Source organism: Strigops habroptila, chromosome Z, assembly GCF_004027225.2.
Source record: "Strigops habroptila isolate Jane chromosome Z, bStrHab1.2.pri, whole genome shotgun sequence".
Taxonomy (NCBI): domain Eukaryota; kingdom Metazoa; phylum Chordata; class Aves; order Psittaciformes; family Psittacidae; genus Strigops; species Strigops habroptila.
The window spans coordinates 65,662,446-65,688,105 of record NC_044302.2 but is presented as its reverse complement, the minus strand read 5'-3'; the positions used below and the strand labels follow the sequence as shown (position 1 = coordinate 65,688,105).

Sequence of the window (25,660 nt, the reverse complement as noted above, 5' to 3'; positions counted from 1 at the left end):
GTTAACTTCCTGCTTGAAAAGTAAAGAATATTATATGCCTGCTGATTAGCATGTAGCTCTTTCCCTGTAAATGTAACCTAAGTTTCTACTCTAGTAGTCTTTTCATTTTCTGATCTGGTAAACCACCGTTCATTCAACCAGTATATCAAACAAACCATTTTATTACTTCCGAATTAACTCTCAGTTCCTTCTTTGCTCACACCTCTTTTCTGGGTTCCAGACTGCTTGTCAGAAATTTGCCATTTCTCCTGCTAATTTCTGATTTGCATTCAATTTTACCCAATCAGATCACTTTGAAAGAAACCCAAGCCTGGCTAAAGATGACAATCCCTTAAAAAAAAAATTAATGGCAACGGAAAATACTGTAGTCAAACGTCAGTTATTAGTACTGTTAATGGCATATACAATAGCCCTTTGTCTAAAGAGATGTGCGATTCATGAAATTTTGGGAAAATATCTTTCTAGAATCAAAATTGCTGTCAAAAGCCTTTTACACTAATTGTCATATTCCTCCTCTTTTTCCATTAATAGCTTACTCTAGGTACTGGACAAAGAAGAGCAGTGATACACATTTAAAAACAAACTGCTGACTAACACTCATTAAGAACACATAATTTAAACCAATTACATTCTGAGTGTCCTGATATTTGCCAAATTTCACTGTGGAAAGGCATGCTTTATCTGTTCATTTCAACAAACACTAAGTAACTTCAGCACACTACTCATGTTTTAAGCATATTATCATAGAATCATAGAATAGTAAGGGTTGGAAAGGACCTTAAGATCATCTAGTTCCAACCCCCCTGCCATAGGCAGGGACATCTCACACTAAACCATGTCGCCCAAGGCTCTGTCGAACCTGGCCTTGAACACCGCCAGAGATGGAGCATTCACAACTTCCTTGGGCAACCCGTTCCAGTGCCTCACCACCCTCACTGTAAAGAACTTCTTCCTTATATCTAATCTAAACTTCCCCTGTTAAAGTTTGAAGACATTACCCCTTGTCCTACCACTACAGTCCCTAAGGAAGAATCCCTCCCCAGCATCCTTATAGGCCTCCTTCAGATACTGGAAGGCTGCTCTGAGGTCTCAACACAGCCTTCTCTTCTCCGGGCTGAAGAGCCCCAACTCTCTCAGCCTGTCTTCATACGGGAGGTGCTCTAGCCATCTTATCATTCTCGTGGCCCTCCTCTCCAACAGCTCCATGTCCTTTTTATGTTGAGGACACCAGAACTGTACACAATACTCCAAGTGAGGTCTCACGAGAGCAGAGTAGAGGGGCAGGATCACCTTTGACCTGCTGGTCACGCTTCTTTTGATGCAGCCCAGGATACGGTTGGCTTTCTGGGCTGCAAGCGTACGCTGCTGGCTCATGTTAAGCTTCTCATCAACCAACACCCCCAAGTCCTTCTCCGCAGGGCTGCTCTAAATCTCTTCTCCGCCCAACCTGTAGCTCTGCCTGGAACTGCCCTGACCCAGGTGTAGGACCTTGCACGTGGCTTGGTTAAACTTCATAACGTTGGCATTGGCCCACCTCACAAGCGTGTCAAGGTTCCTCTGGATGGCATCCCTTCCCTCCAGCATATCAACCAAATCACACAGCTTGGTGTTGTCGGCAAACTTGCTGAGGGAAATATTAATCTGAAATATCTCAAGCTCACAAATTCTACAATATGTGAATTTTGCATTCAAAGCTATAGCTTTTTGAACATCTTTTCAAGGAAATAGCATTTTTCTGTACAACATCATCTCTACCGGTTTATGTCTGGCTCTAGTTTATGTCATTCAGTTTATATTTGTGCAGCATCTCCACAGTTTCTGCAATGCATCCTAGTCTGTACATGAGTCAGTTTGAAGGCTTTTGAACTGATACAACCATCTTTTGCATTATCTGCATATTGTTTTTTAGGACAGAATACAGGTAAGTTGTGATGTGACATGGCAGATAGATACCTTCCTTTAGAAGAACTTCAGGATATGCAGCCATAGATCCACCAGCAATGGTGTTCTGGTGTGCCTGTGTCAAATCCACAGTGCACATAATGGTGGTAGATTCCAGACCCTACAAACTAGCGTGCTTTTCCCAGAGACAGAAAATCCTAAATGCCAAAAAGAAAACAACCAATGGCCCAAATGAATGTTGATAATGATGACTTTCTAAGGAGAAATATCTTGAGAGGTACCTGAATCACATCCCTTATTATGCCTTCTCCAGAGGAAGAACGAAATGGGACCACCCAAAAGACAGTGTGCAGAGTCAGCTGAGGGACAACAGCATGGAAATAACAGCAGCAAAAACCTTAGGTCAGTTCTCAGTTTTAGAACCAACTACAACTGTGCATGTGGGGAATCATTATATTATCTTAGGTTAGTTAGTGCAGGCTGTTTTGATTATCATGGTATCTAGGCTATTGATTTGACCTAGCTGCCAAGTCTGATGATACTGATCACTTTTAATATAGTTGAGCTATGACACTGTGGTGCAATGACTCTTAAAAGAAGGACTGCAGGAAGACTGCAATCCAGTAAACTTGCTCCTTTTCCACCTCCCTCATTTTCCTTTTGCTGCAAAAACACAGACTGGGAAAAGCAGATGGGCTCCCTGCTCTCAAAGTGAAAAGCCAGCAGCACCCTTAAGAGCAACTTCAGAGACAACCCTAAGCAGCCTCTAAAACCTGAGGCTGGGGAACATTTGGAGAACCAAAAAACTACAGGGGATAGAGCTGCCAAACTCTTAACTCTCAACTGAGCACATGCCAACTGAGATTTTTGAAAGGCTTGTAAAAGTAAAAGGCATTGCCCTGGCACCGAAACAACAGCTATCCACTTGTTCTAGTTCTAGCTGTTGCTCCAAAGCGCAGACACAGTAGAACTCAATGAAAAAGTTAAAAATTATCATAATTAAACATGTTTGTTTTGTTTTGTATTTTTTAAACCCAGACTCAGTTTAAGAACTGTCTGGACAGAATTTTCTTAAAACATTTTTAAAGCCAGTTACATGGTAAATTTCAGACAACAATTTTTCTTTGGCAAATTTACATGGAACTGAAAACAGGACCTTAAAATGGGAAATACTGGACAACCTGAACTCAGAAAAATACTTCTAAGTCAATGTCAATATAATAACTGAAATTGCATAAGTGGCACAGGTGGTTAAAACTCAAGAGAAACACAGGTTCTAACTTAAGCATTTATTTATGTTTAAGTTTTTCAAATACTTCATAATTAAGAGCATTACTTTAAAACTCCTGTAAAAATGCAAAGATTCATAAAAAGATTTCCAACTCACATGCTCTAGCATTCCCTTTTATAACAGGCAGCCAGTTAATGAAGCAAAGACCTAACTAACTAAAGCTGATTGACTTAAATGACAACGTCTCCTTCTCTTACACTGGAAGCCTGCATATAGAGGTCACTTGGCAGCATTTCCACAGTTCGCCTCAACTGTCTCATCACCTTTAGCCCCTGACTATACTTATAAACCAGTAAACGCCTTATAACTTTGACGACACAGAAGTATGTTCTCAGTATCCAAAACTGCCCCTTGCCAGACAGTACATTACTTTTTTCTGTAAGACAACCAATCACTATGGGAAATATTCCAAGTATCTGATCAGTTTTCAGAAATCCAAAGTATCTTCCTCTGACACTCTTGACCCCTTGCAATGTGAACTCAATTTTCCATGCATCTCAGTGATTGTTCTTGGTTGTACTGCCTTTTAGAAGAATGTGGTGCATTTTCACTTTTCTGAATGGATCGCTGGTATCAGAATTAACTGAATTTCTTTATCTCTTCCCAGCACTACCTTGTTACCAAAGACAAATGAAGTATACAGCTCACGTAAAGGGAATCACAGAAGAAAACATACTCTCCAGAGCTGTACCACTGAGTATACCACACAGCAGAACTATAGCAGATTAATATTTCTATTTCGGGTGGTACTTCTTATTCATGTAAATGCAGTTATCACGGGTTGGAAAACATGCACTGGCTTACAGACAGTGGAGCAGGCAGTTCATTTGAGGATGTACAATGTATTCTTCCATCAGCAATATAAGGTTGGGTTTTTTTGTCTTTTTTTTTTTTTAATTTGGCTTCTCCAAAGGAACATAGCACAATGCCTACTGGAACAAATGTGGGCATGCTGTCTCTTCTGTCTCTGATTCATCCAGTTTCCAAATTCAGACCTTTCATCAATGAGAAAGAGTATTTCTGATATCAACAGTAGATGGTACTATGCAATGCAAATTGTTTACTTTTAGTAAGCACACTGCTGCCCCTGCTGACTAAATGGATTATGCTTTATATACATAATTGCTGGTTTACAATTACCAGAATTCAACATTACATAATGACTAAGAAGTGCAATACATAAGCAAGCATTTATTCACAGAGCCTGAACAGGATCCTAAATACACTGGGAACCATCAGATAAATCAAGTAACTACCTGAATACCATAAGAAAACTATAGAATATGAAGATTAAGAGACATCCTTTGTGTGATAGTTGTTGCATATCTACATTTCTGCATTTTGTCCTCAGGGATTCCAAACAAGCAGTCTCAAAATCAGTTATACTTCTCTGATTCCTGAAGGAAAACATGCCACTTGATACTCAAACACTGGATAGAAACTAAAAAAGGATGTGTTCACATTGTTTCAAATTGGGGCAGTAAGCAGACCACAATCCCAAACCAGGATTTCAGGAGCAGATCCCAGTTGAAAACCAACTAAGTGGAGGGTTCACTAAGTGGAGGTAAGAGGTCTTCCATCAGCTACTTGCCAATCCCACCATATGGGGTTTATCAAAGAAAGAAAGTGGCAGGTCAGAGTGGAAATCCACCTTGCTCATTTTCCATTGGTTTAATGTACCTTTGTATATGAGTTGAAGCAACTTCTTGGCTGTTCTAACTCATATCTCGGCCAGACTAGCGCTCTGTTCACCTCCTGATGTTTCCCAGGAACAGAACTTGGCTACTGGGGAAAACAGACCTTATAAACTCAGAACTCTCCCACAGTATAATTTGTTGCGTTTTCCAGCACAAAGTGGAATAAAGCTATACATTATTACAGACATATTCAAGAAGTGTTCAGGACTAAGTGCTCCAATTTTTAAGCAGCCTGCTGTACAAAAATCATAACTAGTTTTGCAAAACCCCTTTCCAACTAGTCTTTTTTAAAAAATTCATATAAACACTAGCGCTATTAGCACAGGCACTAATATGGAATCTAGGGAAGTACCTGCGTAAAGACAAACTGAATGTAAACGAGTTCTAGTAAGCCCTAATGCTACGCCACACTATTATGTCCCCTGTTCATGCCATATATTTTAGAAGTATTGAAGAAAATACTTAACATAGCTTCAAAACTTTTTTTTGTATAAATTCCTACCATTATTTAGGATCATATAAATTGGCAGGTATCACAGGTGAAAATAAAACCTGAATTTTCAAACCAGATAAATAAATGAGGAAAACCGTTTAGAAACTGCTTAAAATAATCTGAATAGATTTCATATGAACAAATCCAAGACACTAAAATTGAATATCCCAAGCACAGATACAGGCTGGACAGGGAATGATGAAAAGCAGCCCTGAAGAGAAGGACTTGGGGTTTTGACTGATGAGAAGCTCAACATGAGCTGGCAGTCTGCGCTCGCAGCCCAGAAATCAACCGTATGCTGGGCTGCATCGAAAGGAGCGTGACCAGAAGGTCGAAGGAGGTGATCCTGCCCCTCTACTCTGCTCTCATGAGACTCCACCTGCAGTACTGCATCTAGCTCTGAGGGCAACAAAATAAGAAGGATGTGGACCTGCTTGAGCAAGTCCAGAGGAGGCCACAAATATATCAAAGGGCTGGAGCCCTTCTCCTATGAAACCAGGTGGAGAAAGTTGGGCTTGTTCAGCCTGGAGAATGCTCCAGGGAGACCTTAGAGCAGCCTTCAAGTATTAAATGGGGCCTACAAGAAATCTGGAGAGGGACTTTTTACAAGGGCATGTAGTGACAGCACAAGGGGGAATGGTTTTACACCGAAGGAGGGTAGATTTAGATTAGACATTAGGAGAAAATGCTTTACTATGAGGGTGGTGAGGCACTGGCACAGGTTGCCCAGAGACTTGTGGCTGCCCCATCCCTGATATTGCTCAAGGGGCTTTGAGCAATCTGCTCTAGTGGAAGGTGTCCCAGCCCATGGCAGGAAGTAGATGATCTCTAAGGTCCCTTCCAACCCAAACCAGTCTATGATTCTATTAATAATATATTATGACATGATTGCCTTGTAATGCTAAGGCCTTACTTCATAATCTGGAAGTTCACAAGACCAACAGTTTCTCCAACCCTAGGACTGGATTAATTAATGGGAAAACATCATGGGAAAGCTGGAAATATTTATTTCCCTAATTTCCTCTTTTTTTTTCTTTTCGTTTTTCTTTCACAGCTGTGCTCAGAAGGTTGGTTGTAAGTACTCTTAGGATAGAAAAGTTAAAGAATGTACACAAATTAATAAAACCAGATCTATGATATTATTAATATAAGTCATTTGGATCTATTCAAACACAAGCCAACATTTGGTAACAAGAAAGATCCCCCCATATACTGAAATTGAACTGAATCTGAAAGGAGATAAAAATCAATATTTTTTCACCCTAAATCTCATTAGCACCATGCAACAAAGTACTACAAACACAAAGAAGTGACTAGGGTCTTCAGTCTCTGGCACATTTTGTCTCTATCACCACATGTGAAACATTAATGCAGTCTTGTCTTTGGTCCTATCATAGCAACTATTGGTTTGAAAAAAAAAAACAACCCCAAACTAGTCCATAGCACTAACAAGGATTTCTTATTGGTATAGTCATCAAAGTTCACAGAGAAAAAGGCTTGTGTAAAGTGTAAGCTTCTGTATGTTTTAAGTTGTCACAGTCAGCAATAGCTTGGTTCTAGGTATTTTGTGCTGTTATTCTTCGAAACTTTCAATTACAATAATAATCTGTTAGAAAATGCATGCAAAATATCATATAAAATACGAACAATAAATTACAAAGCAACCTCCATTCATTAAGAAATAACTAGAAAAACTTTAAGCAGAATTAAATTTATGCGCACACAATTTTATCTGCATGTGTAGGCTGTTTAGAATGATTTAAGGATTTTAAAACTGAAATTAAAAAAGATATATTTAAAACAATAGCATTATATTAACTTTTAAAAATACCTTTGTTTCTAGTGATTGCATTAAGAAAACTAATTATAATGATACAAGTACTGCACTATTTGAGATTATGTCAGCTCTTCAATTACTAACTCTTATTCTTATGACTATAACTCAACAGCAAAAAAATACTATGTGTTGAAAACTGGCCTATGGTTTCTTGCACATGAATAAAAAAAGGCACATGAATGAGTGCAAAAATAATTCTGCTGTTATAAATGATATACAATTTGAAATTACTGTTGTGTGAAAATTTTTTACTTCCTTCAAAGGAACTGGCTGCCCCCAGAGGAAACTGGTTTTCTTCAGGGTTTAACAGAATCAGTATCCTACCACACAGAAACATTTGATTTCAAGCAGGATTTGTGCTGGAACATTCCACCTCAGACCTGCAAATATTATCTAATACAGCACAAAGTAATGCAAAAGGTTTTGAAACCCAGATTTACCCAATAAATTGCCAGTATTTCTGCTGCTCCATGAAGCACATTAAAGATACATACTAGGCACAAAGAACAAAATCCTGCAGTTGAGAGAACACTTGTAAGACTGAAACTTTTCTGAGGTAAAGTGACCATGGAGCTACACTATCCAGTTTTTACAGCTGAGGAATTTAACCATCTAAAAAACCAGACTTGTGTCAGCATTCAGAAGTTGAGAATTTCTGTATTTCATCATATGTTCATTTTTGTTCATGATAGCCTAACACCACCCCAAAACTTTCTTCAACATTGAAGAATGGACACCATTAAGAGGACCCTGATGAATGCAAGAGGCGACCTGCAGTAGCCTGCAGAGTATAGCGGATCTGGGCAGCACTGTGAGGGTACTGTAAGACATTGTGAGGATGCTGTACATCATTCAGCGGAAACTACCTGTGTTCAACATGGTTTCAAGTCATTTCAACATTTCAAATCAATGACAACTGCATACTCTGTTGTCATTTCCATGGTGTCAGCTTTCCTGCATGTGAAATAAGCACACAGATCTTTCCCGCCCTTGGAAGGGTATTGTGAATTACTACAACAAAGTTTCCAAAGCACTTTGAGATCCCTGGATAAGGGCGCTGGATGAGTGTGAAAGTTCTTTCTGTATGCTTTTCTTTTTTTTCCCCCAGAGTATAACTCGGATCTTACTTTGCTTCCAGTGCCAGTGCAATGATGCCTGCAGCCATCGGTGCAGAGGCTGAGGTTCCAGTATGGCTGTCTGTGCAACGCTGCCTCAGGTCTGTGGTGATCTGGAAGAGATTGAATGTGTGAAATTTAGAACACAGCTTTAGAAATCAGAACAGGTTTCATTTTCTCGAATGAGCTGCATGTACGTGGAGAGTATTTCCTTCTTTCATTGCAAGGAAAGGAAAAAAAAAGGTGTCTGAATACATGACATTACACTCTGAGCCTGAAGTCAGTTGTGAACTTGGAGAAGTTCACAAGTTCCCTTTTTGCACGGAAAACATAAGTTAGTCTCCATTCTTTTCATGGCATGATAAACAAAAAGACTTGTAAATTAGAAAAACATGCAGAGGGTTTTAAAACAGCACAGTAAGAACTCTGCCCTTCTATTGCATTTATAGAGCACTTTCCACCTAAGAATCTCAAAGCGCTTCACAAACAAGAATGAACTCCATCTTACAACACTCCCTATGTACAGACTGGTTACGCCCAGAGACTATAGGAGAGGTATGGAGAGGTTAATTAGGTTGCCTGAAGTCACACTGGAACTATGTGACAGAGCAGAATACCGTTAGGCTCATGCTAAGTACCTTGTTTAATCCTTCCTTCATGCCTTATGCAATAATTCTCATGAAATTAAGCAACAATTCATTGGAAAGTCCTGATGTAATCACAAATTTGACCTAGACATCACCAGCTAATTAGTTATTTGCAGCTTTAAATTGTTACATATTGCTGAAATATATGCTGCCGTATATTTTTATATGTAATCTAAAGTGAATGTATAAACTGTAACATGCAGAACCAACTAGAGACACAGTCTTCTACTTTGTGTTAGGATATCATAATGAATTTTAGGCAGATTCTTTCTGTAAGACAGTATATCACACACAAAAAATGCATTTATTCTAAATTCTGCTTCTTTTGGGCAATCTAAAGAGATTATAATCTATGATCTTCTTCCAGTAGTTGCTAAAAGAAGTAGTTGCTAGCAAGAGCAACGCAGTAGAGACAGGAAGTCACTACTACCTAACAGAAGCTCAAGCAAAACCCATGCAGACTTGAGAAAAGTTACTAGCAGACAGCAGTCCACAGCATGGAAAACTCCATGAAAGCAGCAGAGTGAATGACATGTGACACCAAACCTTATTCTCAGCATTTCAGCTGATCCCTGAGATTCAGTCACTACAAGACATCTGCCTGGGGGACAAGGAAGCTGCTTACACAGCTTCCTACCTCAGCATCCAGAATTATTGTGTTTCCATTTCCTCTAATTCAGTAGTATCACACTCATTTGCAATACAGATATGCAGAAAGATGGGCAACGGAGACATCAGAGGATCAAAAAATCACAAAAAAGCACCTGGCATGTAAAAATGTCTGTCCAGATTTGAAACTGGAAGATATGCAAAATATGATCTGAAGAAACAGCCACATCCTCTCTGGGCAGAATGCAAGCAATTGCATGCAGAAGGGTTATGCTTCATAGATTTGCATTTGCCATATTCAGTAGTATATGTATTACATAATTTGTATAAGGCTGCCTAAAGTTCTCATGACATATAAGCATACACAAGCTAGCACAAAAGACTTCTAATAGTGAAGGAGCTAACAGCACCAGGAAATTATTATTGAAAGCAAGTAGTGAGCAAGTGACACAAAGTGGAAGTTTTAAGAAACTGAAAGAGGGATTAAAGCATTTATAATGTCATAACCTTACATTAGTGAACTTATCAAAAGTCAGATTTTTGAATAACAAAGACCAGAAAGAACCTTTTTTCCCCGTATTATTTAACATCCTTCATAAATGCACACTTTGTTAAATAATTTCTTTTATCTGTCATCAGCTGAAAGTTGAACACCATAAATGAAATGTTCATGTAATTTCTTCTCTCCTAATGACTATATTAATTTAAACAATGAAAAGTAAGTGTTGGAAAAACCTTTACGCACACAAATCCCATAAATGTCCTTACAATATTAAGCAGTAAAACTGCAGCAGGAACTGTCCTAACATGACATTGCCTATATTGTAAATGCAAGTAGTGATTTTGCAGGCGGGATTAACCTGTCCGATGACTACAGGATGACATGCACCCAAATAGATAGAAGATCCAGGTATCCCATTTGTAAAAACACTGGTCAGTGCTGTGGCAAGAAGTAGAAGGGAGGGCAGGAAAAAGAGAGGGCAGGAAAAGGGACTAACACATGCTTGTCTCTTTTGTAGCCTGGTACCTTGTCCCTTGCAAAAAAGTGGTGCAGCAGGCGCTTTCCTCAGAGGACCAAAGGTTAGCAAAGCCTAGGGGAACTCAGGCAGGGAGAAGTGCCCTCAATAGCAGCTTTTTCTTAAGAGACAGCCTCTCTCAATACAGTGAAAAGCACACTGCATTGTGCTATCTGTATCTCTCATCCTCTGGAATAACATGCTTCCAGAGTGTTTTTATTGTCCTTTAGCTACAGATATTAAGCACAACAAACCATAACACCTCTTTATTTTGCAAGATTGTCTCTCACATTCAAAGCAGATGTTGTGGCAGCAGTTTGAACTACAGACCCTTATCTCTCTCCTTCACTCAGCAAATATTTCTGCAGAAAATGTGTAGGGAAAGCTTCCTAAGTGGAAATCCCATTTGAGCTATTTCAAAGCCAAGTTACTGACAGAGGCTGAGATGTTTAGGTGTAAGTTACCACCAAGATCTGAGGCATTTTTTCAGCCCTATGGATTCACTGTCAGAGAAGAGTTGTGTCCACTCTAAGGAAAAAAAGGGCACAGGACCACCACCAGGCGAGCAAGCTTAAAGAAGAAAATGGTGCCCCAAACTCCTGCACCACATGAGGGCAACATCATTAACTACAATAAAAGGATGTGGTATTTGACAGCACCATGAAGCTCTCATTAGAGTATATTAGCTGTCATTCTGATTAATAAAGTGGGGAGAAGCAGAAATTTTTGCATCTTTTATTGAGTACAATGCATTTGTATGCTTCAAATACCTTTGTGACAACTGCTGAGCTACGAAAATGCTAATCAGACTGCCCAAGAGAAGTCCATGCAATATTTCTAGGGAGATGAATTATATCCACTTCTAAATCTTTTGAATCAACTAGATTTGACTGAAGACAATGACAATGTTTCTGGTACTGGCCTAGTTTAACCAACATGAAATTAGCAACCTAGGACAGACATCCTGATGAAAGGCGAAGGAAAATGAAATGAAGCACCGCAATGCACTGTAATACCTGCCATATGCAGAAGTCCAACAGCCTTCAGAAAATTCACACATTTATCAAAGAAAAAACTCTATATACATTGTGATAGTTTTATAGAAGTAACTTGCTCTGAAGAATTAAGGAGGTGTCATTTCTGTACAGTCATTATTAAGCTTGCATAACCAATCTTTCCATAGTTTCACTGATTGGGAGGTTAATGGCTAAGGTAAAAAAGGGATTTCCCTTAGCACTCACTGTTCCTTCCCAAGCCTCTGCATTTCTTGCTATTTCACATTCTGTGACATGAGCTCTCTGAACTTACTGAACCATTATTTACCTTCTGCTACAGTTCTTCAAGATATGTTGATTTCTATGAAACTGTGTCCCTGAAAGTGACATGGGTTTAATAAAAATCTACTGTTCCTTCTCATATCCTTTGTGTATCTGTATCTACTCAAAATTGAAGATGCCAGGTTGTGTGTATCTTGATGCCCTGAAAGTTTCTGAACAAAGCAGGTTTTTTGTTTATGTTTTAAGAACTGGCAGGAGATGCTGGGTTTCTTTTAGTTTTGTTTTAGGTTCTGCTTAGAGCAGAACTAGTTGGCAAGGCAGAAATGTATCTCAGAAGAGAAGGAACTCAGCAGATAAATTTGCATTTTTTAGAAAACAAAGAAATAAGTGGAACATTAAGTAGAGAGGTTATTTTCAGAAGGTAAGTCATGTAATAGGTTCATAAATTATATCTGTGAAGGACTTTCATATGTAGATTCCTTAGTGCTTTAAGAAATAATTTGAAAAAGGAATTAAAAGGAAATGTGATGCATTTGTGCAACATGTTTGATAGATGAAAGATCCATATAGATAACTGTATTAGGTTGTGCTTCACCCATCCTAGCTGCATGGTCTGCATTTGGGGAAGCTATCTTCCAGCATTGTCCTATAGTATTCAAAATAGCAGAGAACAGAATAATAGGAAAAAATACCTTGACAACTGTGTATTATTAGCCAGTACTTCTGCACTCACTGTGTTCTGAGCGATAACCTCTATAAAGTGTATTTTTATGGTCTTTACCTATTATTTGCCTTTTTCCCAGAATGTGAGTTTCTGCACCTACACCTATGCTGGCACTTCACAGCTGCTCTTGGAAGCACCTAAAAGTAAACCTAGCTCTTTTCTCCAAAAGTCTATGTAAAAGGCATACACCTAGCTGCATCTGTGAAATGCAGTCTGTACACTTTGGGCATGTCAATACATCCAAAAGGCTGGAAACTCTCTTTCCAGTCATGTGCTAACGCTACTACAATAAGATTTGGTAAAGCATGAAGTCAAGCACACTTGAAGTACCTTCCCTGAGCAAGAAGGAACACATGCAAGATGCTCATTGTGTGTTTAACTGTAACTGTTAGCTCAACTTATTTCAGGCCATAATTTGCTTCCATTTACTTTAGTTCAAAGTCAGTAAATAAAAAAGCTCAATAGAAAACAGAGTTGTGTAGATGAAAATTATGTTCTTATGCTATCATTGTACAAGACTGAAAAAAACCTCCAGACTAGAAAACCTTTTAAAAGTACATGACAAAAAGTAAGAATGAGTTCATTTGATTTTGATTGTAAATCTCATGTCAGATCACATCTTCCTGATTTATTGCAGTAGTATTTTTGCTTCCTAGTCTGAATATAGGAGTCTCACTCCAACAAACCAAATCACCATATGCCTTGATCAAACGTTGTTATTCTTCTCATGTTACAGAATAAAGTTGAGCTCTTCATAGCTAATTTGTATATTGCATATATATATATGCATAATAGAATTTGGAGAATTTAAATTTAATAATAATCTTTCTATTTTTCATCTATTATTATTTTTCCCTTTAAACTTATTGCAAGCTCTAAGCTTTTTGTGAAAAGATATGAAGAAAATCTGACTCAAAAGAAGCAGCAGGCTAAACAAAAATGTGAGATATGATGCAGTGAAAATGTGTGGTACAATAATGAAAATAAATACATATCTTTATTCTAGGCTCTTGTAGCATTTTATAGCAGTTGAAAAACTTTGTCCTCCAAATTTTCAGTTGTCTTTAGTTCAGTTCTTGGTTCAAACAAGACTTCTTTCCAGGCTAAATGAGGTTTGATTGGTCTTCAGGAGGACTGGATTTTAGTAGACAAGTTGGACAAGAGAATAGCGATACTACCATTATTGCTTTCAAAATCAGGCTATAAGCAAGACAGTCACAAAGGTGACAGCAATGTCCCTGCTTCCATATGTGTGCATACTGAAAGGACAGCTTAATACTCAGTTTGAACTGGCCTCACAATTTCATACAATCTCCCACTGGGCTACAGCATAACAGAAGCATGTAGCTGTTATCCATTATGGGAGTAGCTGGTTTAAACACAACACAAACAGAAAGCTATTGACGGCATCTACTGCACAGTGTTCTGCTTTGTCACTGAAGGTGTCTGGAGGGGGAACATGCTTGCCTCGCTTTAAAGGCCAAGCAGTAAAACACCCTCAGGTAGGGTGTGTGTTTCAGAAGTCAACTGATAACGAAGTGCAGGAAAAATAGTCTTGGAGGGAATATTTATGGTCTGATATTCAAGCATTTGAGATCAGTGCATATTATTGCACAGACAACATCAAAGTTCTTGTGCACGAAAGTAGTTAAGGATAAATTAAATTCTGGTAAACAAAGGATCAACAGACTTGGGTTACTTCTTATGGCTCCTCAGTACACTTATGTTTTTACCATTCGCTGTGCAAAATGATGCACTGTGTAGGAATAATCTAAAATTGGCATATGCTACTGGATTGCTCCCAAAAGAATGTAGGATCTGATTAGTAAAAGCAACCGGTGCTTACAGAATTGATGGATTTCAATTAAAATTTATTTTTACTTATATCTGGTAGCCCGTGTGAGATCTCCAATGGAAAGTCCACATTAAGGATGTTTTTAAAGAGGCATATTTTTAATTTTTTTCAATAATGTTTATATAAGATCTCTTTATTACTTCCCTAATTATGGGATAATATATGTTTATTCTATATATAATAATTAATCTCTCCTTTGTAAAGTATACCTTTCAAAAATCTTACAATAAAGTAAAAAACTCTAAGTATTAGCACAGTGCATAAGTTCTGGAAGTGATAGGTACTATACTCCAGTAAACCAAGAAAATGCTTCATAAGAAAGTCTTTAACAATAAAGGTGAGATCACCTCCACGTGTTTTTGATGCTAGTGTAAGTCATAAAGGAGTGACATGTAAGAAATAAGCAATCAAAATCAAGTTAACTCATTCTTAGTTTTTGTCATGTAACTCAGAACAAACGCCAGTAGCATATGAGAATCTGCAATGCTGTAGTATAGGAATACCTACACCAATACCTATATATATTGAAATAGTAACTCTGTACTCTGTAAAAGCAGAATGTCCATGTTAATTGAAAAGAATGGAAGACAATCATTAAGTAAACTACAGCTATTAAAAAAACAGAGGGATCCACAAAGGCTAAATCAGCTAAGTAGAAAACTACAAGTAAAGACTGAGAAACAGACAGATATTTTAATAGATTTTTTTAAAAATGAGCAAGGATATGCTGGTCAACAAAAAAAGTATTCACAGGTGTGAGAAGCAATAAATAAATAAATAAATAAATAAATGTGAAGAAAAGGCAAAGTGGATAGCAAGGAATAAAAACTAGAAGATAGAAGGTGCACAGAGGTGGTAAGGAAGGAAAAAGATGAAATAGTGAAGCCTACAAGAACAGAATAAAGTATAAGGATGTTTTATTTTGAAGTATATTAGAAGCAAAAGAATCCCAAAGCAATATTGTTTTAATTGTCCAGAAATAATAGAATAGTTAATAGTAGTGCACAGTAAATGGTTATTTCACTCAGTCTTCCTTTTTGGAAAAAAAAATCAGAGCACAGAAAGATGATAAATCATCTTCCTATTTATAGCCATTTTAAATAGCAAGTTTAAATCAGAAAGTTTGGAAGCACCAAAGACTTTTACAACAGCTGGAAAGGGAACATTTTAGACTGTACTGTTGATTTTAGCCAGTCTTTGAACATTGGAGAAGTTCCACAAGACAGAAAGAAAACCCACACAGTGTCAATATTTTGAAACGGTAAGCAGCATTGTCCTAATAATTTCATCTATTTGCCAAGGTTTTATCTAGTGTAAAGGAACTGATACAGGATTTAAACTAATTATGAATATATTCATTAACTACTATTTTATTTAATGGTGGATAACATAAGCTGCTGGAAATGAGAGCTTGCCAAAGTGCTGAAAAATTTTTTTTCTGGCCACCACTTTGATTGAAACTAGTATAAACAGGATTCTACAAGACATATAATGTGATACTGAACATTAAAAAAATTAAAATTATTTAAAAGATTAAAAATTTACACAACACATAATACATAGATTTAAAATAGGGTAATTACGAGGTCTCAAAAGCTAAGCATATATAAGAAATCAGACACATACTTAGAAGCAGAGAAATTATATATATATGCTTATAGCACATATGAAAAATGAGCCTCTAATCGGGCCTTATACAATTTGGTTCTCGGCCTTAGGATGACTTAAAGCTTTTATCAAAGACCTGGGAGAAAACACCGGAACCTTGAATGTTGTACTTAGAGAAACTTTGGAGAGAGAGGAAGTGATGATGAGGGCTGGTCTGGATTGAGTACTAAACCAGTAGAGCCAGTGGTAAATGATTCAATAAAGAGACCATAACTATATTCCTATCTGCCCTTGGCCACTAATTCTGAAATAGAGAAGCAGCAGCTCTGAAAGTGGGTTGGGCATCACACAATGATGAACACATTACATGGCCGTGAAGCTAACAAGTTTCAGTCAGGCTTAATGTATAAAAAAGGGGTAACTGAGCTGGCACTGAAGGATACACATTTTCTTGTGCATTTGGCACTGACACTGCTACTACACGGTGTGTGCAGTTTGCATACTCCAAGCTCATAAAATGGAAGAAAACATGCCTTTCACAGATGATAGAAAAGCTTGCCTTCGTTTATCAAAAGGGATTAACTGTTCAGGCTACATGGCTAGAGTGAAAGACATTAGACAACTAGAGTGCTTTTCATACTAGCAATAAAATCTGTGACACAACCAAATGCCTAGAAATAGAAGCTAGAGGAGCTCAGATAGCAAACTGGAAGTTTTTTAATGGCAATGGGTAATGAAAATCACTTGCCCTAAATTTAAGTGGATTTTCTGTCAATGGAAACTTTCTAAGCAAGGTTGATTGTATTTATGAAAATTATTGTCGAGTTGACAGCAACTGCTGGATTTGAAGGACTCAGGGAGGCCCACAGACTTGGCTAAGCAAGAGGTCAGGCTGGGGAACCACAATCACATCTGCTCACCTTATAATGTATTAGCCTCACTTAAACATGAAGCTAGCAAAAGTCTTTTAAAGGACAGTAGTGGGGATTTAATCACAGAAGTGAGGACTGCTAGGAGACAGAGTAATTTATTTTCTTTATTATTATTTATCAGGAAGAACAACAAACATGCCAGGGAGATAAGGTTTCAGTGGAGAGAAGCAAGTTAAGAACAGAAAAATTACTGCAATGAAGAAGTACCTCAGAACAAGTTTAAAACAAAAATTAGTTCATGTGAAAATAGGGAAGAACCCAAGAAAGGATGGCCAGCATCCCAGAATCCTGAAAACAAGGCAGACAGTATTAAAAAAACATAGCTGCAAGAATTTTTAACTCCTCACCGATGCCAAAAGAGGTATCTGCTAAGGACCAGAAAGAAAGTGATGTTAGATGTGTGCTTACAGAAACATCTGGGAGAAAAAAAAAACAAACCCTAAATTTTCTGATCAGGAAGAGCATAAGATCTGTAAGTTATACACTAGAATAAATAAGCAAGGGAAGAGGACAATATTAGCAAACCCAATTAATGCTAGTAAAAGGGTTCAAAAGGTTAAAAGCAGTAATACTGAATATTCGAAAGTATACTGAATTCACTTATTTTGAAAAAGCAGATACAGCTAACAAATACTAATGGTACCAATAGATTATCAAACAGAATTGTAACAATTTGTTGGCTTCCAGTGAAGGTGAGAAGATGGATGCTGGCTGTTTTGGAATGAGGTGAGGAATAATACAGGAAAGGTAAGTTCTGAGCTCAATCTTGGTTACAATATATCAGCTAGCCAGAATAGGCAGCAATCTGAATAATAATGGACCATCACTGAGTGTAAGAAAGAAATGATGCTGGATCAAAATAAATCTGAAAAAATATAGAGGTACATAAGAAACCTGATAATATCATGTGTGTAAAATATTAAAACTATTGATAAATGGATTAAAAACACGAGGAGGCTATGTTCTCAGGCCTACTGATGGGCTACAAGATATCTGTAATGAAAGAAATCTGTTTCGATGGCAGTGGCAATAGGATCTTTGAAAGCTTCACTTAGAACTGGCAGCAATGAGGTGAGTGGAAAAACCTGCTATGAATTTGGTGTACCTGCACTGCATTAGGCTGCAACATGCAGAGGTACCCATGCTGATTTCAATGAGCAATGTGGTAACCCCAACCGAGTAACACACTGGGGCTTAATGAACTTGCCCACATACGATCTTTTCCTAAAGCAGTTCATTAATTAGTATAAATGAGTTCTCTTTCTCTCCCTTCCCCCGAAGTCACTGTGCCAACACAAATCCATATAAATAAAAAAAAAATAAAATTAAAACCATACTATTTTCCTGTCGTAGGATTCTCCACTGCTGTATGTTGTAGCTAGTGTGGACGCACATTCTTCCAGATACCATGGCTTTTTCCCACTTTCAGCTGTGCTGCTTATGGAGATAGTATAGATGCTGTTGGTGTAGCCATCACAGGAGCAGTGGTCTCGACTTCTTCCACCATTTCCAGATGCCCAAACAAAGACTGAACCTAAGCCTCTTCGTCCCTGTGTGGAAACAGCACAAAAGATTTGAGAAATTCTTCTATTCCCCTTCATCTGCTTAACAAACAGGCCTTTTCTCAAAAAAAGACATCTGATGAAAGAAAGACAATAAAAGAAACTAGCTCACTATGAAGAATCTGAAATGAAAACAGGATTTAGAAGAGTTCAGACTCAGACATCAGAAAAATTCAGAAAATGAGTGGTATGAACACAGCTTTAGAAACAGCCTTAAAACAGTGTCTGTTTGTTGTTCTGCATCTCCGCTATCCAGCCATACCAAGAAAGAGATGTTGAAGACTCAGAAGCATTAAAATATCATACTGGTTTGGAAAAGGAAAAGAAATATCATACTTGAAACTAAATCCCTTTGTAATGCATTATACCTTTCATTTATTAAGGTGCTCTCAGCTGTTTCTGCTTGGGTTGCCTGATGGCACTAGGTATGGTTCGGGGAACATTATACACTGTGAACCAGAACATCATTGTTTCACAGACACTGTAATCACAGAATCAGAGACTATGTGAGGTGGAAAGGGACCCAGATCATCTAGTCCAACCCATCTAGTCCATTATGAATGCTATATGCACAACACAATATGTAAACAAAAATGGACAAAAATAATAGATTCTTATAAATCTAGTCTAACGAAGCACTAAAGCATTAGTTCAACATGATATTTTAAACATATGACTAGCTCGGAAAGTTACTTCAGCATATTCGTAATTTCAAATGAGGGCTTAAAATAGGTAACCTCACCTTGACTTTTTCTTAATGCGCCAAAGTTATACAGTGTCCAAACAAATCAAAACTTTTTTGGTGGTTCTAGTACTCTGAAATAGGCATTGATATGAAAACTGAAGATGATCAGTTACCTGTATTACTGATATACTGAATTAAGACTTACTGATATATGGGTATTGGACTTTTCCTTATTTATATTTACATATGTCATGCCAGTGAATGAAATTCAGATTCATGCAACTGTATGATCTGCATTAATTAGCAGCACTCTCTACCTGGAAGTAGAAGTACATTACAGGAAGCGCTGTTCAGATAGAAAGGTTCACCAAAGGACTAAACTTTCCTTAAATTACATTAAATTGTGTCACTGACATGACATTCTCTCAAAGCATGGGACACCCTCCTCAGTCATAATTATGCTAACAGTCTTATTTATACCTCATTTGCTTGCAACTCATCATATATGTATGATAAATTAACATTATAACACATAATACACCACTTTCTGTGCATGAATTAATTGCCTGGCCATTGGGGGAGTTTGTGCGTTTGTTATTTTTTTTTCTAAACAGACTGCAACTGTGTACCACAAAAAACCATAAAGACAGCTGCTGGACATCTACCAGGTCAACTTAAACAATTAGCAATTCAAAGATACATTTAATCCGCATGCTTAGAGGGGTTTCACTAAGGCTTTTTGTGCTGAGCATAAGTGAACATACATCAACATAAGACAAAAAAACCCCCACAGTTCACCATCCAGGCTTTAGTTTTCAAACTTTGATGAATTTCATTTTGTGAGCTTAATAAAAGTATACTACCTGGAGAGAATTTTCTCTTCAGCATAATAAGTTAAATATCAAATTCTCTTGGCTAGTGTTTATATAAAGTTACGTCTCCAAAATACAACTTTTCATTAAAGAAACATTTCAAGCAGAGAAAAAAAAAAAATCCCAGGGTGCCAAGTTAAATGTATTATGATATCCACATTCTCCAGAGAAAATCAGTCTGACCAGCCAGCAGGTATAAATATTTCAACTTCTTTTACTTCCTTTAGTTGATCTTAGCTACTACACTAACAAAAAGATGCAAAATAGTAACATTTCTTGTTGTTTTAAAGACCACCTTTATGAAGTGTTACAAGTCTCCTTCCCCACTTTATGAACTCTCACCAAATCAAACCCCCTTTTCTGTTCGAGGTTCTTGTTCTGCCTGCTTTTCTCAGCCAGCAGGGTCTGATTCAGAGCTTCCCAAAGCCAGTGGGATATGTTTTGCAGTTTCATGGAGCTGGCCTATGAACCAATTTTCTTTCGTTCTATGATCCAGACATGCCCATTTGCATAACTTCACTTCTTACCCACCATTCTGAAAACATTCGATGAGACAGATTAAAGGAAGGGTAAGTGGAAAGATTATTTCGTGCATATTCACTGATTTATTATCCCAGCAGGTAAGGGAGACAGAAATTAGAGCCCTCTGTATGTTGTGGGGAATAGGATGGAGGATCATGCTAAAGATATGCTGATTCACTACTTTCTGATGTGCTCCTGTTTACTTTTACTGGTTTTGGTTTGGCTTCATCCTATTATCTCTTGCAGTTTGATCATGTTTCCCAGCAGTATTCTATTATTTGCTTTCAGTGTCTTTCTCCTCAATGGTCATTTTTGGCTTGTCTGTCAATTCTGACATCTGTTTCAGAGTCATGTACAGATTTCTGTCTGTCCTACATTGTCTTTAAAAAACAGCTTCTCTCTCCTACACATACACAGATAATCCCAACAATGTTAATATGTACTTAGGCAAGCAGAATACAGAGAAGAAAGCGTATCATACAGACACACTTCAACCTCCAGAACATGTCAAAATATTCCATTGAAACCTCTTTTTGATGAATTTTCACAAGTATCTGCTATATGGAGAATTTTACATTTTTCTTCTTCACATGCATTTCTCGAAAGCACATTATATAACTGCATTTGTCCAAGTCGATACCCCATGGGAAATTTGGAGTAACTTACCAATAAAACCGTGAGAGAAGAAATGAGAATTCAGAATAATCAAACCACAGATCCAAAGAGAAGGAAAATGGAATCTATCAATATTTTATCTAAAAGTGCATTTTCACTTTTTAAAAAACAGTTTTGTAAAAAAAAAAAAAAAAAAAAAATTCTCAAAACCATATGCATACAGGAAAATATCCCATCAATAACAGTCCATCTGTCGTTTTTCTGCTGTCATCATCAGCTGGGTTTATCTGCACACAGCAGTATAAGATTGTTTATCCCACTCATGCAATGAAAACCTTTTCACAGCAGAGTAGGACTGTAGTTTGTGTAAATTTTGCAGGCGTAACCCTTGAATTATTAGCTTCTCCACACATAGACTGTGTCTATATTTCTTTAGATGCATACTTATGCTGCTGTACTAATAATGAAAAATGAGCTGCAGAAACAGGTATGTGAATCCATTTTTGGGCACAAAATGTAGTCCTGATGAAAACATGCCCATGGATGTTACAAAATCTGCAATGCAGTATTTAAAAATAATAAACACCGATTTAGATTTTAATAATAATGACAGGGCTTTAAAAATAACAGCCGTTTGCACCCAGCTATACCCTTCCATGCTGTTTTTTGTAAACAATAACAAATATTTCTTCAAAACTAATTTCTCTTGAAAATATGTGAAGTATCAACATCTCTGTTATTGCAATAAAAATATAAGTACCAGGCGTACTGATGGAAAGGTGTACTAATGGAAAAGAGTATTTTCTAATATACGAAGAAAGAATTCCCATTCCTTTAACACACTGCAACGCTGCACATTTAACAACTCAGTATTTCACAGAAAACAACTGCATTACCTTCAGTCTAGAAAACATGCTAAAGATCTTGTTCCTAGAAGCTTTTTGGCAAAGCAAATGGCAGTCTTAAAAAAAAAATAAACAGAATAAGCAAACCTCCAAACTAATTTCAACCTGACTAAAATAATGTGTCAAGTAAGTAAGTTCTGGTTTACATTTACTGCCTATTGTTAAACTACCATTTGGTTTCCACCTTCTCCCCGTTTCCAAACACCCTGCTTTAATTTGATAGACCCAGCCATGCTCAGGAAATTATAAACTTGCAAGTAACTATACCAAACAAGTAACTAGAGCAATAGCATCAGCTGTCCTACTGTATGTGAATGCCATTCCCAATTGGTTTCCTTTAAATACGTACGGTTAAATAACATTTGGACTGTGTTACAAAGTTAAGATAAACACACATGCAAGCCACTCTGTAGCTTTTACTGTTTGTCTAAATCTATCATCTGTCATCTGCCAGATGCCCAAGGGTGTCAAGATGAAAAGCCAATCCTTGAGCTGTCAAAGCAGCCATGTGTCATTTATTAATCAGAAGCAAAGGTGTATTTACAAAACATATGGGTACAACTTGAGAAAAATTTAAAAGAGTTAGTGAACTATAGCAGAGGCATAGACCAGGGTGGAATGGTGTGCCACAAAGTATGTCCAGTGCTTGTCCCGTGATGTTGAAAATGCATTACCTCTCCCTCTAGGTACAGTGCTGTTTCTGATCTTCCATTTGCAATGATAGCTACGGATTCCCTCCTACAAACTCTGCAAGGTGTCTGTAACGGCACTTGTGCTTGTCAGTGCACATTTCAGACCATTATGAAATGTTCTCCTTTTGTTTTGTCTACTTTCTTAAATTGCATAAATCAATTGCAAAAATAATCAAGTGTTCCGTTATGGAAAAGAGAAAGGCTTTCACTAATGGCTAAGACTTGCTATTGAGCTAGTCACAGTCCAATTTCCTAGCACATTTTCTCAGTAAACCCAGTGTGCTCAACAGACAGCTGACCTTGAATGAAACGGTCTCGGGTCGTTGACAAAAAGGCCCAAGGCAGAAATTGCACCTGTAATAGCACAGCACAAGAATGCGGGGGCATTCCCACTTATTTTTTGCCACTGTCTCCTTTTCCTTGGTCAGCAAGTCGCAAGTAGGCTAAGTGATATGAAAGCTCCTTTTTTTTTTTCCAGTTCAACAGCACGGAAGGGTTAGTCTGCCAAGAACCAGAGCCAGTATGAACATGTTCGTAATGACATCTGCAGAATTTCCTAACACTATTAAAAGAACATCCCCCGCTCCAAGTGCGTGCACTTGTGTATATGTGTATGTATACATATAAACCACATCTTTATGAGTGAATGCTTCAGCAGTACATGCAGGAACCATTATAAGATGGAGGTCTTCACGCATTCATCTAAGGACAACCAGCAGCTCCACATACTTTCAAGTTGCTTCCAGCACACTTCCATCTAATAAAAACAGTTTCCATCTATGAGTTGTAGTTTGAGCCAGTGGAGCGAGACTTATTTACACTATTTTATGAAGTCTAGACTGGACATTCATTCACTGTTTACAAGTCAAGCTGCCTTAATTCAACCTGTGAATCCTGATGATTTCATGCCCAGGAATCTAGTGCCCCACTAACCCTCCTTGCCTATGGGGCAAGCCATTGTCTCTATAGAAGTGACCAAATTTACGAAGGCAGCGAGAAAAAAATGTAAAGGAGCAGGAAAGGCAGAACCACTGACCTGGAGTAATTAGAGTTACAGGGGTTGCAGTCAGGGAGAGGTAATTTGCCACCAATATACTGGAAATCACACACCCATGAGCAGAAAACAAATAAATATAAAATGGGGAGAGAAGGAGAGACACTCTATCCACACCTAGAACCTAAACATTTAATTTCCTCCCCTATACCGTTCTAAAATTACTTCATGCTTCCAAGAACAAAAAGTACTGTCAGGAAGGGAAACTGATCCTGGTGTGGAAGCTGAAGAAAGACCTTAAAAGCTAATTTCTAAAGAGGAAATAACGGAATGTGTGGAACAGAGATCAGTACTCTGGAGACCTAAAAAAACCCTACCATGCAGGCATGATTTTGAGTGTGCAGCACTGCACAACCACTGCAGGGCCAGGCATCAAGGACCACTGCACGCTAAGAGATGCACATGTGAGAGGCAGCATCCTCTTGCTTCCAGCTTCGCTGATCTCTGTGCTTCCTGGGAGGTGGATGCCACTGCCCTGCATCGAGGTGCAGTGCTGCCAATCTGCTGACTGGCAGCATTCTGCTTTTGAGAAGCAGCATCTCCCAGCTCCTGCTGAGTTTCACCAGTCCGCTTTACCTCTAATTTGGGAATGTAAAATAGTCAGGCACACAACCCTTAGAAGACTCTTCTGCAGACTGCACAACGCTCTCACTTGAAAGTAGGCACCTCCAGAACATATACCATTAAATTTAAGAGTCCAACCCAGCAATTCTGAAGTGCTATCAGAAGACAGCCAAACAGATTATTTATTACTAAAACAGCCTCCTTGGGTATTAAAAGCAAAAATTCCTGAACAAACGGAGAAATTTCTGAGGCCATTAATTCTATTGAGGTATCCATACTCCTAGAAAAAATCACATTCATGCATCAATTCATTAAAAATGTGCACCAATGATATGTATGAAGAAATTAGTAATAAAGCTAACAGGTGTACATAAATGAAGATGCGTGTTTGAGGGAAAGTCTAAAAATTGCATCCTGTGTGTTTACATTAATAGTTATGTTTTTACTCGCAGGAAAACTACAAAGTGAAGAAATTACTTCCTAGTGCTGGAACAGGCATACACACAGTACATATTCAACACAGAAATCTGTCACTACTTACAAAAGCAACAATTTTATTGTTGAAAAGGCAAGTTGTTACTAATAAAGTTACATTCTTTAGCTACTTCTGAACCAGCTTCTTAATAAGAAAAAGAAAGACAAACTAATTAACCATGACAAAAAGAAGGAAAATGTATTCTACTAGCTCAGAGGATACGATACCTTTATCAAAGCATGAAAACATTTTAATGTGTGCATAAAAAAAAAACTTTCTGAATAACCGCAAGCACCCATGCATTAACACAATAATTATCGGGATATATCAGTGGAACAATTCAACATGCATCCTTGCATGTGGTGTATTTTTTATTTTACTCTTCACTAGAATAACAGCTTAAACAACTCCAAGATATTCCCCGCAGAGCTATAATTACTGCTTAAAGTGCAACCAAAAGAAGTGTTAGCTGAAACCTGAAATCTGAACTTGTAGAATACTGGAATTAATTTCTCATTTTTCCTAAACAAAATAGAGCCAGCTACAAGGCTGTATGAATTGCAGTTCTGGTTCAGGCTATCTCATTTTATCATTACTATTGTTGCTGTTTATGATATTGTAACTGGGATAAACCAAGCTGTATATTATAAACACCTGTGACAAAAAAAGCGCAGGGTTTTTCAAAATTCCCATTGCACAAAGAGCCTTTAG

At 37.7% G+C, this 25,660-nt stretch overlaps 1 protein-coding gene across 2 annotated transcripts in view; it reads right to left on the bottom strand.

Moving 5' to 3' along the window:
* Positions 1-25,660, bottom strand: part of PCSK5 (proprotein convertase subtilisin/kexin type 5) — a 253,347-nt gene that overhangs the window by 113,248 nt on the left and 114,439 nt on the right. For both annotated transcript variants that reach the window (XM_030469899.1, XM_030469898.1), the window contains exons 8-9: positions 18,341-18,553; positions 8,348-8,448 (exon numbers count right to left, since the gene is read on the bottom strand). In XM_030469899.1, the coding sequence (XP_030325759.1) occupies positions 8,348-8,448; positions 18,341-18,553 (314 nt within the window). The remainder of the gene's footprint in view (positions 1-8,347; positions 8,449-18,340; positions 18,554-25,660) is intronic.